The 13,403-nt window shown below is 35.2% G+C and overlaps 3 protein-coding genes across 6 annotated transcripts in view; 2 read left to right on the top strand and 1 right to left on the bottom strand.

Moving 5' to 3' along the window:
- LOC126753981 (scavenger receptor class B member 1) overlaps window positions 1-3,054 on the top strand; it is a 70,689-nt gene extending 67,635 nt beyond the window's left edge. For both annotated transcript variants that reach the window (XM_050465787.1, XM_050465786.1), the window contains exon 11: window positions 1,441-3,054. In XM_050465787.1, the coding sequence (XP_050321744.1) occupies window positions 1,441-1,596 (156 nt within the window). In that variant the 3' untranslated portion in view covers window positions 1,597-3,054. The remainder of the gene's footprint in view (window positions 1-1,440) is intronic.
- A 1,074-nt stretch (window positions 3,055-4,128) lies between these two features.
- Window positions 4,129-8,402, top strand: LOC126753986 (carnitine O-acetyltransferase). Of its 3 annotated transcripts, XM_050465798.1 has the most exons (8): window positions 4,441-4,686; window positions 4,761-4,823; window positions 4,960-5,050; window positions 5,122-5,751; window positions 5,823-6,170; window positions 6,234-6,334; window positions 7,367-7,612; window positions 7,686-8,402. In XM_050465798.1, exons 2-8 carry the CDS (start codon window positions 4,807-4,809, stop codon window positions 8,245-8,247), a joined length of 1,995 nt encoding a protein of 664 aa, XP_050321755.1. In that variant the 5' UTR covers window positions 4,441-4,686; window positions 4,761-4,806; the 3' UTR covers window positions 8,248-8,402. The 3 variants fall into 3 exon arrangements, with proteins under 3 accessions (XP_050321757.1, XP_050321755.1, XP_050321754.1); XM_050465800.1 differs by lacking the exons at window positions 4,441-4,686; window positions 4,761-4,823 and adding an exon at window positions 4,129-4,304; XM_050465797.1 differs by having other exon boundaries at window positions 4,441-4,823.
- A 2,681-nt stretch (window positions 8,403-11,083) lies between these two features.
- Window positions 11,084-11,830, bottom strand: LOC126754001 (thyrostimulin alpha-2 subunit-like). Its single transcript, XM_050465820.1, has 2 exons — window positions 11,470-11,830; window positions 11,084-11,403 (listed from the first exon to the last, which is right to left on the bottom strand). Exons 1-2 carry the CDS (start codon window positions 11,749-11,751, stop codon window positions 11,311-11,313), a joined length of 375 nt encoding a protein of 124 aa, XP_050321777.1. The 5' UTR covers window positions 11,752-11,830; the 3' UTR covers window positions 11,084-11,310.
- Between the last annotated feature and the right edge of the window lie 1,573 nt (window positions 11,831-13,403).

Genomic DNA, 13,403 nt, shown 5'->3' on the forward strand with positions numbered 1-13,403 from the left:
TAGCTTTTAAAAAGTTTCCATAAATTTTTCCACTGAAAAGTTAACAGGTTACTGAAGTGAATTTAAACTGGATACAAGCACATACAATAAATTTCTTCCACATATATTTGCCCTTTAGGGTGTTCATTATTACCCATGTTGATTTTTTTTGCAACGCTCTCTGCTGTTTTAGTTTTTACGCTAAAATATTATCTAATGTATAGAAGCTAATTATTTTCAATTGAAACCGTGCCTAAAATATATTTATTTTCCTTTGTATAAAGCTTGGTCTTTTTTAACTTTTTGCATTTAATATTTTGGCTCAAAAACAAATTAATATATAACTATAAAAATTTGATATTCTAGTAGCAAATTTTTTGCTCTATAAAAAAATGTTAATGGTTTTTTTATAAAACAACTATCTTAAAAGTTATACGCACTTAAAATTGTACATATAACAAATGTACTGAGCATTCATACAAATGCCTTGTAAATTCTATGTTGCTCATACGCCATGGTAGTGCATGAATGCTCATTTGCTAATTACTCAGTCTCAGTGCAGTTAATGCATAACTTTAAGGGGTTATATAGTTGGAAGCCCCAAAAAAATATTGATCCAAAAATTTTTACACATATTATGATACCTTTTGACTGTATTTTAAGATTTAGTATTAGTAAAAATATTTATTTGGAAAGTAACTACAGCTGATCTCCGGGAGTTCCTCTCAAAAAAGACGCGCGGTGACCACTATATCTCTGAACTGAATCCTCTGAAATTAAAAAAAGAAACAGATTTCGTTAAAGTAATGTTAAATCTTGTAATTAATTGTAAGAATAAGCAAAATAAAATTTTTTGACAAAATTTCGTAAATATTTATAAAAGAAAATATTTATTGATTAAAAAAAATATATATTATGTACTAAAAAATATATATTATTTACTAAAAAATATATATTATTTACTAAAAAATATATATTTAAGCAGCTCGTGTTAAAATTTGAGTCCAATCGATTTAGTAATGTTGGTCACCAACTTTGAAAACACCAAGCACTCTGAAACGCCCTTTCAAACTTTAAAAGCAGTGGTTTTATGAAAAATACCATCAAATATCAGAAAAGCAACTTTTGCAGAGCAAAAAATTTAGTCTGCTTTTCAAAGTTTTAGGTTTAATGCAAAATGATAAAAAAAATTGCTTGTTAGCGCTTGTTTTAGATTAATTCTCGTTTTTAGTACAAAAAGTGAAACTTTGCAAAAAAATCAATTTTGAAATAAGCAACACCCTAATATGTACTTATAATTATTTTCTTATGCTTAACAGCGCGTCACTCTCTTAAAAACATTAAAACACACAGTCATCATTCATCAAAGCAGCATATTTTCCATAAATCATTATTAAAATAACAACGATAAACCCTAAAATAAATTAATTATATTTATTTTTGTATTTATCTTCTTTGCAGACTTCAATTAATGTCGATATTATTGAAAGTAATCGGGCACCAGCGAATACTGCTCTTAGCATAAATGCTAATCAAGCAGCTCAGCAGACGACAACTAACAATAGCAGAGCTAACAACAACGAACAACAACATAACAACAATAGCAGGCAGTCCTAATGCCAAAACGACACAGTTTAACTATATAAACACTCAGTTTGAATAATTTCAACGTGTATTAAACATAAACTAAAATGCTTCAAAGAAAACATCACACATCGGGTTTAACGGTTATGTTCATTATATTTTAGTGTACCTTGGATATTATCATTACTACATAACTGTTGATGTATATAGTAGTTTATAAGTTTTGTTTAGGCGCATTAAGGCTCTTTCTTTATATGCTAAAGTATTGCTTTTTTTCCAAAACGCCTCATAGTCTTAGTTAGTATGTTTGTATTTATGAAAAAAAAACGATATTTAAATTTTTTCAATTTTAAATGTACCAATGCAATGCTTTTACAGAATTATCAGTTGTGTCAAAAATTGCAGACTTTAAACTGGTTATCAGCTGTGATAATTACAAATGCGTGCATACAGCAAATTTCCCTATGTAGCATGTGTATAAGTACGTATGTATATGCATAGAATTGTATGTTTTTAATATTGCATGCATTACTTAAACTGCTAAAGGCATTCAATGCATTTGTGCATATCGAAAAAATAAATAAAAAAATTATATATTTAAGTAATACCACCTCCATGAGGTGCGCATCAACCAAAACCATATAAATAAGTATATTATAATCAATTATTCATATTTGTATATATTTCTTTTTTACTCATTACACACGCCCTCTTTGAATTTAAATTCCAACTATTGTTTGTACAAAGTATAAAACTTAAAAACTACGCGCTAAGCTTAAGGAGTTAGTAGTATCTAATTATTGACATACATACATATGTATATATTACCGATATATTGTGTTGAAAATTCACGAAATGCAAATAAACTTGAAGTTCAATTTCATTATAAATATATATGTAAGTTTGTGCTTTTTTATATGAGAAAAAAAACAATACAATAATATGGAAAAAAATAAGAAAGCATTTTTTTAAACAACAATTCGCGCTGTGATTTGTAGCAGAATGTAGAATGTAATATTAAAAACAATTGCCTTTTTTTCTATTTCATCTTACACGTTTGAATTTACACATATATCATTCTACGCATTTTCATGTTTAAAAAAACACAAATTCTTATTTAAGTAGAACAAAAAAAAAACATAAGTTTTTATTTAAAAAGATTTTTTCTTATTTAAAAATCAATTTTTAAGCACTGTGTTGAAAGTGTTTTCAATTTTTAAGGTAGTGGTTTTATTTGGGTTACAAAAATGTGATTTATAATAAACGTTATTATTATATTATCGAAAACATATTAATCAGGTGTATTTTTTATACTCAAATGCTGTTTTGTAAAGCATTTTAGATGTTACGCAACCAACCCTCTAGAGCATTTTTACAAAATAATTGTAATTGAGGGTACGAATAGAGATTATATATGTATGTATAATATATAGATTAGAATTATGGTTGGTAAATGTAAATAATTATCAAATAAATGTTTTGAAATGAAAATCTGTGTTTTAATTTCTTAACAATGTAGAAAAAAGCTATTATTTTATGAAACCGGTAGTAAATACTTTAAAGTGGAAATAACGCATTATTCATTATGCTCATTATGGTTAGCTGATACTTGAAATGATGTTGTGCTATCTCCAAACCAAAGCATAAACAATTGAAACGTTAACTTCAGTTGCCCCAAAGCTATAACATCCTTCACAAATAGTTAAAAAAAAATCCTTTAAAACTCCTGATTTCGATCGGTCAGTTGTTCTATATTTAACAGGGTCTCCGATGTTTTTTTGTTTTTTGGGTGTTACAAACTCTGCGGTGAACTTAATATACCCTGTTCAGGTTATCAAAACCCAGCCCAGTTCCATTGTGGTTCAGTGATCAACACCGATATTTAGTTATCAAACACACCAAATGGAAATTGTAAAAAGAAGCTTCTTATTTGCAATAATGTGTGTTTGAAGCTTCTGGAAAACTTTAACAATGCTTAAAATGGCGTCTAACTACATCTTGTGCGCTCTTTTTGCAGTTAAAGAAAAACGACTTACTTCAGCTTTTTGCGATTTTCTGCTAAAATAAACAATCTTTGACGTATTAAAAGATGCGTAGTTTCAAGAGGATGTTGAAACATTATACTCTCGTTATTTAATACCCAAAACACAAACGTAAAGGAAATGACGATTCTTATGCTGAAATAAATACATGTCCTTCCGATTGAAAAAGCTCAACTGTCATCAAAACTGTCACTACGTAATTGTTTGCAGAAACGATAGTCAATAAAAATTACTGCAAATAACTGTAGTATAATAATGATCAAAAGTGGAAGATGTTCAAAACGAAAGTGTAAAGATTAAATATTTTAGATTTTAAGCACAATGTGTGGGTGTATATTTGTTAGTGTAACTTAAAATTTCAAATATTTACTTATTTTCAAATTCCCACAATATTTCATACCAAATAGCCGAACATTATTATTAGCCACGTCATACACCAGCAGCCATCATTTTGGCAGCTCTTAATGAAAATAACACTAGATGTCGCTCCTGTATATCAACAAGTGTCTAATTTTGAAAAAAAAAATTATAAGGCAAAAAAATTCACAAAACTAAATTTTAAATTGTCTTAATTGGAGGCAAATATAAAAAATTGTAAAAATTTGGAAAAAAAACGTTACTGAAGGCCTCAAAACAAGAGGGATTAGCAAATGATTGTTTTGCAAAAGTAATATACGCGGAGTGCATAAACAAATAAAGGTAAAATTCAAACAGCTGATTGATAAATATTTTGTAATAATTAGCCAAGAGAGCGTAACAAAAGCGACGGAACGCCGATCAGTGACAGAAAAATAAACAAACAACAGCAAAATGTTGTTATTTTGCGGAGGTAAAAGTACACTTGCGTTTTCTACTCACTTGTTGGAGACACCTTTTTCATGTGTGCCATTGATAACAAAAGTGCAAAACAGTTTTTACCACTTTCGAGAGTTGGAATAGCAGAGATAAAATAAAAAGCAAATGTTGTGCTAACAAGCTTGATTTCTTATACTCAGAGTGACGACAAGTATTGTTACTGGCACAGCAACTTGAAACAGTTTCAGTTGCGGTCGTAAACTAGTTTAGAAATTTTGACTACGTGGTGCGTTGGTTTTTTTAATGTAGCAAACTTTTCATAACTGAACTTAAATTTTAAATTGTTTTAAACCCTTTTAGTGTACCGCTAATCTAAACACTAAAATCTTATAGCACACCTGTGATTATGCACAAAGGGCAAAGGTAAATACATACATATTAGAATATTTATTTTGCATACAAAATAAACATAGACATTGGCAATCTGTCGGTTTAAATTTTTTGTTTTTTGTACCGTGAAATTTTTAATTATTGTGCAACTCAAATTGATTATTTGCAGCGTGAATAGCTATACGGACTTTGGGCAAGACACTAACGTTGATCAAAGTAGCGCAATGCAGTTCGTAGCACGTCGCGCCGTCTTTAATCTGGTATGTAAATGCATTCAAGTGAATGAAATGGATTTGAGTTTTCAAACAATTTTTTCTTTCTTATTATGCAGACTAAAAACGCACTGCAAACGTCGTTGAAGGCAGGCTTACCCAGCGTCAGCGTTGCCGCACAGCAAGATGTCCTTGATAAACGTTTTTATTCGGTATCTGAAGGCCCACAGAAACAAAATTTATTGCGTTATCCAGCATTCCCACTAAAGGATACTTTGGATAAGTTTATGAAAACTGTGGAACCGCTTTTAAGTGCATGTGAGTTGATCGAAACAAAAGAAGCGGTGCAAAAATTCGAAACTGGTGAGGGTGCTGAATTGCAAGCGCTTTTGGAAAAAGCCGCCAAATGTGAACAAAATTGGTTAGCTCGTCGTTGGCTGCAAACAGCTTATCTGCAATATCGTGACCCAGTCACCGTTTACGTGAGTCCGGGCATGAGTTTTCCACAACAAAGATTTGAAAATGAAGAAGCCTATTTAAATTATGCCGTCAAAGTGATATACAGTTTGGCACGCTACAAGCAAATTATCGATGCTGGTGAAGTACCAATTGTGAAAATGGGTAAATATGAGCTTGACAATTCGCAATTTAGCAAAGTTTACGGCACATGTCGTATACCACAAAAGGGTGAGGACACATTAGAGTACAATCCAAAGTCAACACATGTGGTTGTCATATACAAAAATCATGTAAGTTTATAAAATATGAACTTTGAAAGTTTCAGTTTTTTTATTTCTTTTAAATTAACAACACATTGCAGTTTTACAGTTTGCCCATCTACAATTATAAAGGCGCGATACTGCATCCGGATGTGTTGTTGGCGCAAATTAAAAAAATAATCGCGACAGAAAAGAAAAAGGGCATCGAATTCGGTATATTAACAACCGATAATCGTGATAATTGGGCGCAGGCCTATGAGGAGCTGATCAAAATCGATCGTAATAAGGAACATGTGAAAACTATACAAAGTGCCTTATTTACGGTGTCGCTGGACGAGTGTGTTGAGGTTAAAGATGATCAGTTTTTCAATGAGCTAAGTGCTCAGTTAATACATGGCGGTGGATCTCATGTTAATAGCGCCAATCGTTGGATGGATAAAACGATACAAGTGCGTTGATTTGTATAATAATATTTGTAGTTTAGAGATAATTGTTGATGTCTTTGTTTCCAGTTAATACTAAATCGCAATGGTATGAGTGGTTTCTGCTATGAGCATTCACCGGCTGAGGGGCAACCAATTGCCAATATCACCGATTACGTGTCAAAGAACTTGTATGTATATATCTAAGTTTTATTTTGTATATTTTAGAAGCATACAAAACCATAACTTTAAACGGGCAAAGTACGTGGATTCACAAGCATATTTATTATACCGAGAACAGGGTATATTAAGTTTGCCACAAAGTATGTAACACCCAAAAGGAAGAGTCGGAGTCCAATTAAAATCTCAGCGTGACAATCTGGGTCTATTTAGCCAAGTCTGTCTATCCGTCTCTCTATATACGCGAATAGTCCCTCAGTTTTGAAATATAGTTCTAAAATTTTGCATATGTTCTTTTCTTCCCAAAAAGCTGCTGTTTGGTCCGAAACGCCGATTTCGGACTACTATATCATATAGCTGCCATACAAACTGAACAATCGAAATTTTGTTCTTGTATGTAAAAATCTCTTGTTTTATGAGAGATCGCTCCGAAACTTGGCACGGATTATTTTCTAAGACAATGGCACAATCTCCGAAGAAGTTGTTCAGATCGCAATAATATAGCGTATAGCTGCCATACAAATTGATCGATCAAAATTCAGTCCTTGTAATTAGAAAATTATTTTGTTTGACGAAATATCGTCATGAAATTTATTATGAATTATTATCTAAGGCAACGCTGTAATCTCCGAAAAAATTATTCACATCAGGCTACTATAACATATAGCTGTAATACAAACTCATCAATCAAAATCAATATAAAGATCTTTTAATACCCTTTCATGTTGTAAAAAATACGCTTGTGAAGGGTATTTAGCTTTGTTGCAACCGAAGTTAATGTATTTTCTTGTTTTTTGTTTGTATCTAAAAATCAAACATATGGTTTTTCCTCAAACGGACAAAGTCCGTAAGCACCATATCTACAAAGTCATATGCATTGTGATAGCTGCTACATTTAAAAAGCTGCAATATTTATTTATAAATATTATAGAAAATAATTCAATATTTTTTTTTGCATTATTTTAATTTTAATTCATAACACTATATTTTAGCAAATAGTATTAATAAATAATAAAAAAAATTGTATTCTCCTCTTCCCCTAGATTCAACGACAAACACTATGACGGCAGTGCTCGTGATAATTATCCATGTGCCGCTAAACTTCCGTTAAAAAGCAACAATACCTTAAACCGTTATATTGAAAAAGCACGGAAAAACGTAAATGAATTGGCTGAAAATTTGCACGTGAATGTTTTACATTTCCAAGACTATGGCAAAGGTTTCCTGAAACAGCAAAAACTCAGTCCGGACAGCTACATACAAATCGCTTTGCAATATGCCTACTACAAGTAAATATATTTTGTCTCTAATTTACAAAAATCAAATTTCATGTATGCACTTACTCTTGAACACTACTTACAGGCTACATAAAGTACCAGCCGCGCAATATGAGTCCGCACATTTGCGTATTTACATCAATGGACGCACCGAGACCATACGCTCGTGCTCCAATGAATCCGTCGCCTTTGCCAAAGCCATGTTGGACGAATGCGCCGATAATAAGAAACGTGTCGAGCTGTTGCGTGCCGCTATAAACGGTCACCGCGCTTACACCACGAATGCGTTGCAGGGTAAGGGTGTGGATCGACATTTGTTGGGCTTGAAACTGATGGCTATTGAGAATAAGAAACCAATACCGGAATTTTTCAAATCCCCTGGTTATGTGAAGAGCTTAATCTTTCGTGTGTCGACCTCACAAGTGGCCACACCTAATTTGGCTTTCATGTCTTATGGTCCAGCTGCGGACGATGGTTATGCTTGCTGCTACAATCCACGTGAGAATGATATGATTTTGGCATGCACTTGTTGGCGTAATAACCACGTAACCGATGTGGATACATTTACGTGCGTGTTGCGCGAAGTTTTACTTGAAATGCAAAGTATATTGACAGATGCAGGTTCAGCACCAGCTGCAAAATTATAAATTGTGATAGCAGCAATTTGGATTTGAGAGTTTGCCGCAAGCTCTCAGTTATTTTGTTAAACAGAATTTAAGTGCCTACAAGTTTGCGAAACAATTATTATTATTTTTTTTATTTCAATAAAATTAATCACGGTGAAACTTTTTTAAATAAGAAATATATTGATTTTTAATTTTGAAAAGCCATTGAAATTGTTCAGGTTAGTAAACAAAGCTAAAAACAAAAAACTTAAAAAGAAGTATAGACTCAATTATAACAGTAAAGCTGTTGACATTAAAATATTAATGGTTTATTTGACAGTATTCGCTCGTCCAGGTAATGATGTTATTTAAACAGACTGTAGCGACTCTCTATTTATTTCGCCACTCATCTCGTACTCGCATCGGATCCTTAATAAACTCAAACATTTAACCTGTTATTATCCAAATGCCGTTACTCATAATAATTATCAATGCGAGTAGCAGTTAACAGAAGCAAAACAGATGGCTTAGAATTTTTACATATTAAAGGCTGATTCATTTCGGTGCCCAACTTTTTTAAATAAAATTTTTTTTTTAAGATAATCTCCACGGCTACGTCTCAGACGGTCCATCCGTTGAGTCTAATTTTCAATGACCCGTTCGAGCATCTCTACTGTTAACTGGCGAATGATACGTGTTATGTTTTGCTCAAAGGCCAGAATCCAAGCGAGACTGTCCGCATAGACTTTAGACTTTACAGATCTTGGTGTGCAATTGTTCTCTCTATAAATCCATTGATTTATGCGATGTGTGGGAAGTGGCGCCGTCTTGTCAAAACCAAATGTCGCAAAGATAACGAGCTTCAATTTCAGGCATCAAATAGTCGGTTATCAAGGCGCAATAACGGTTGCCATTGGCGGTTACGTCCTGACCGTCATCATTTTGGAAAAAATATGGGCCGATGATTCCATCGCTCCACACAAGGCCATTCATTTTTCTGGATGAAATGGCAGCTCTGGAATCTTTTCACGTTGCTCTTCGTCCCAAATGCGGCAAGTTTGCTTGTTTAAATACCCATCGAGCCAGAAATGGGCCTCATCGCTGAATAAAATTTGTCTCGAAAACGTCTGATCTTCTTGGAACTTTTCAAGAGCCCGTAGCGCGAGGCGATGTCGCTTGGGAAAATTGAACAGCTTCAGTTCTTGCACAAGCTGTTTTTTGTAGGCTTTCAATTTAAGATTCTGCCGTAAAATGCGCCAAGTCGTTCCATACGTTAGTCCGAGTTGGTACGAACGGTCCGGAATGGACTCACCACGATCTTCGTGTACAATCAGATCAGCTAAGCTGTTCAGGCGTTAGTCTTTTCATGATGAAATGCCAAACAATACTGAACAAAAGTAACATGATAGCTTAACGAGAACTTGATTTTGTTCGTTCAATTTATATGACAGCTGTATGCTATTGTGGCCCAATATCTGCGGTTCCAAATACTGAGCAGCTTCATAAGTTGAAAATGACGTTTGCGAAATTTCAGATTTTATATCAAAAACTGAAAGACCATGCGTATATATATGGATATATGACAGTCATACCTAAAACTACTTATTTATATATACCCTTTAAATGATAGTTGATAATATGTAATTATTGAAATTTCAGCGATCGCTGCAAACTTCTGTCTTCGTAAGATTATGCTGGTATTCTGATCAAGTGTTATTAGCAGTGCTAACCCCTGGGCCGCAATTAAACAGCTACTGATCTTTAACGAAATTTGGTAATGTAAATGGAAATGGATCGGCCTTACCTTGCGAAGATCACGTGACAACATTACCAGAACAGCACTAGATTGGGCTCCTCTAGGAAGTCGAAGTCGCAAAAGACTAGCCAATACATGGAGGCGAGAAGTCGAAGCACAAGCGCAGCAGCAGCGGCAATTCGTGGGGAGAAAGTAAGTAGCGCTAAAAAAATATGATTATAATTTGTTTGTTGAAGCCCTAAGTTCCATATATTCTATGTGAATATATGCATATAGTATGTATGTATATACTTGTAAATATTATAGGTATAAGAATGTACAGCTGCTGTTGATATTTATACCATTGGCCTCAACAACCGCGCCGTTAGTTCTGCTTTCTCCAAACTGGATTAGAAAACGAAACAAATGTGTCTGGTAGTGAACGAGGACTTAACTTCGAAACCGTAGATAATATCGTCTATCTTGGAACCAACATTAACACCAACAACAACGTCAGTTTCGAAATCTTGCCAACGGGTCCTATTTCGGACGGAGTAGGCAATGGAGAAGTAAAGTCCTCTCTCGACGAACAAAGACCAACCTCTGTAAGTCACCCATCATTACCGTCCTGCTATATGGTACAGAGATGTGGACGATGACAACAATAGATATTCGAGAGAAATATTCTACGTAAGATTCATGCTATTTTGCGCATTGCCAGCGACGAGTATCGCAGTCAATCAAAAGTTGAGCTGTACGGGATATACGACGACATCGATATAGTTAGCGGATTAAGAGGATGAAAACACTCCAGCTCTTAGAGTATTAGACGCAGTACCGGCAGGGGCGAAGCAGAGGAAGAGGAAGACCTCCACTCCGTTGGAAAGACCAGATGGAGAAGGAATCTCCAATTGGCGCCAAAAAGCGAAATAGATGAACGGCTGGCGCGCTGTTGTAAACTCGGATATAACTACGTACGCCGTGTGACAACATCCTGATCCACACCATTAATCCGTCTAAGTTTTGGTCTGCCTCTGCTGCTGTTATTTATGAATTTGCGACATGAGAGAGAAAATTTAAAATTTTGTAGCATAATTCTAGGCGATTAATCAAACGCGCAAAGAAACACATTTTTTTTTTGTATTTTATTTTTTAATCGGATGCAACAACAATTCAGATAAAATATAAAAATATTGTAGGTATGTATATATGTATGTATATATATTGAATAATTAACTATGCACGGCTCAGAGCATATTAAAAACTGTTTTCATACATATAAAAGATCACATAACAAACTCGTGCAGCTCAGGTGTTTCGTAGCCCATACAAATTCAACACAAATTACGCCAACATTCTTCAACAGCACACTAATTCTTCTTACAATGATAACAGGAACAGGATACTGCCGATTTGAAGGTTATGTTACGCATACCGCCCATGCAAAGTACGCGCTTTTGCACCTGAAATTGGAGAAAATAAACTATATGACACATCAAAACCCCAACGTCCAATATTTTTGCACTCACTTCCTCCGCCGCCATTATGTTACAGCACTGACCCACCGAAACGACCGGTTTGACCGGCTTAAATATGCCCGGTATAGCCTGACCAAACGGTATGGACGGCACAGCGTACGACTCGCAGAATCCACGACAAGCATTGGTGGTAATACGAAACTCCACACACTCCGGTATGGATATGATGCGCGTATTACCCACTTTGTGGCAGCCCGGTTTCAGCCAAGACTGATTTGTGGAGACAACAATTATGCTGAGAAAAAATAATAATCCCAAACGCCACAGGAACATAGTGAAAATAAAATGAAAACACTACCGTTTACCGTTAGCTGTGTCCGCGCGGAGTATATTTCGAAACTGTGCGCTGCGATTGTTGAATGAATACTGCGAATGCGTCCATCAATGCTGGTCGCTTTTATGTGACCAATGTAATGTGCTATTGGTGAAACTACGGCGGAAGGACTCTGAAGTGGAGCTTGCGCATAACCTCAAAAAGATTAAATACAAACTTATGTATATACATATACGAATATAAAATACATAGTTTGAATATATTAAATAATATACAGTTACATATGATATAAAGAATTTTGTTTAACGGTAATTTTATTATGTTTTATTCAAATGGCAATGCCGTAGAAAATATATTTTGAAATATTACCATTTTATGTTCGTTAAGTCGTTGTTGTTGTAGCAAAAAACATTATTATTCTCTAATGGCGTAGACACCGCTTACGCCGTGTAGACGAGTTAACAACAGCGCCCCAGTCATTTCTTCTTTTCGCAGTTTGGCGCCAATTCGAGATTCCACGAGTCGCCAGGTCCTTCTCCATCCGATCTGTCGAACGGAGTGGAGGTCTTCCTCTGCTTCCTCGGCGAGTACTGCGTCGAATACTTTCAGAGCTGGAGTGTTTTCATCCATTCGGACGACGTGACCGAGTCGCTGCCTCTTAATTCGCTGGAATATGTCAGTGTCGTCGTAAATCTCGTACAGCTCATCGTTTCATCGACTGCGATATTGGCCATTGCCAATTCCCAAAAGCAGAACCTTTTCTCGAAAACTCGTAACGCCGACTCATCAGCTGTTGCCATCGTCCATGATGATGTTGTCTTGTAGAATTTGGTCTTTGTTCGACGGAAGAGGACTTTACTTATCAATTGCCTACTTAGTCCGGAGTAACACCTGCTGGCAAGAGATATTCTGCGTTGGATTTCGAGGCTGGCGTTGTTGTTGGTGTTAATGCTGGTTCCAAGATAGACGACATTATCTACGGCTTCGAAGTTATGACTGTCAACTGTGACGTGGAAGCCAAGTCGCGTTTGCGACGACTGCTTGTTTGATGGCAGCAGATATTTCGTCCTGCCCTCGTTCACTACCAGACCCATTCTCTTTGCTTTCTTATCCAGTCTGGAGAAAGCAGAACTAACGGCGCAGTTGTTATGGCCAATGATATCGATGTCATTGGCGTACACCAGAAGTTGTATACTTTTGTAGAAGATTCTACCTTCTGTATTTAGCTCTATAGCTCGAATTATTTTCTCCAGCAATAGATTGAGAAGCCGCTCGATAGGTAGTCGCCTTGTCTGAAAACTCATTTGGTATCGAACGGCTTGGAGAGGTGCTTCCCGATCCAGACGGAGCTTTTGGTATTGCTCAACGTCAGTCAACGTCATAGCGGCAGAAACGTAGCTCCTTTTCGACACATTGATAAGGTCCAATCAGTTTGTTCAAGGTGGCTTTTTTTATTTCACACAATGCGCTCGTCCAAAGCTGATGCATGCTCCTTATCAGTTCTTTGCCGCCTTATTTGACGGGTAATTGGTATTCGAACTTCTTCATAGTTGCGCAATGGAACATCTGCTTTACCGTCGTCGATTGAGAAATCGGGTTCCCCATTCATCCTGCTGTTGTATCTCGATTAGTTTTTTTTATTTTAAAAACA

This window comes from Bactrocera neohumeralis, chromosome 3, assembly GCF_024586455.1.
Source record: "Bactrocera neohumeralis isolate Rockhampton chromosome 3, APGP_CSIRO_Bneo_wtdbg2-racon-allhic-juicebox.fasta_v2, whole genome shotgun sequence".
Taxonomy (NCBI): Eukaryota; Metazoa; Arthropoda; class Insecta; order Diptera; family Tephritidae; genus Bactrocera; species Bactrocera neohumeralis.

Excerpts from the sequence above, each read along its gene's own strand:
- LOC126753986 (XM_050465797.1), top strand. Across the intron at positions 5,051-5,121 it reads GTCGCGCCGTCTTTAATCTG|ACTAAAAACGCACTGCAAAC; the intron begins GTATGTAAATGC and ends CTTATTATGCAG. Across the intron at positions 6,335-7,366 it reads GATTACGTGTCAAAGAACTT|ATTCAACGACAAACACTATG; the intron begins GTATGTATATAT and ends CTCTTCCCCTAG.
- LOC126754001 (XM_050465820.1), bottom strand. The coding sequence starts at position 11,751 with ATGTTCCTGTGGCGTTTGGGATTATTATTTTTTCTCAGCATAATTGTT. Across the intron at positions 11,404-11,469 it reads ACATAATGGCGGCGGAGGAA|GTGCAAAAGCGCGTACTTTG; the intron begins GTGAGTGCAAAA and ends CTCCAATTTCAG.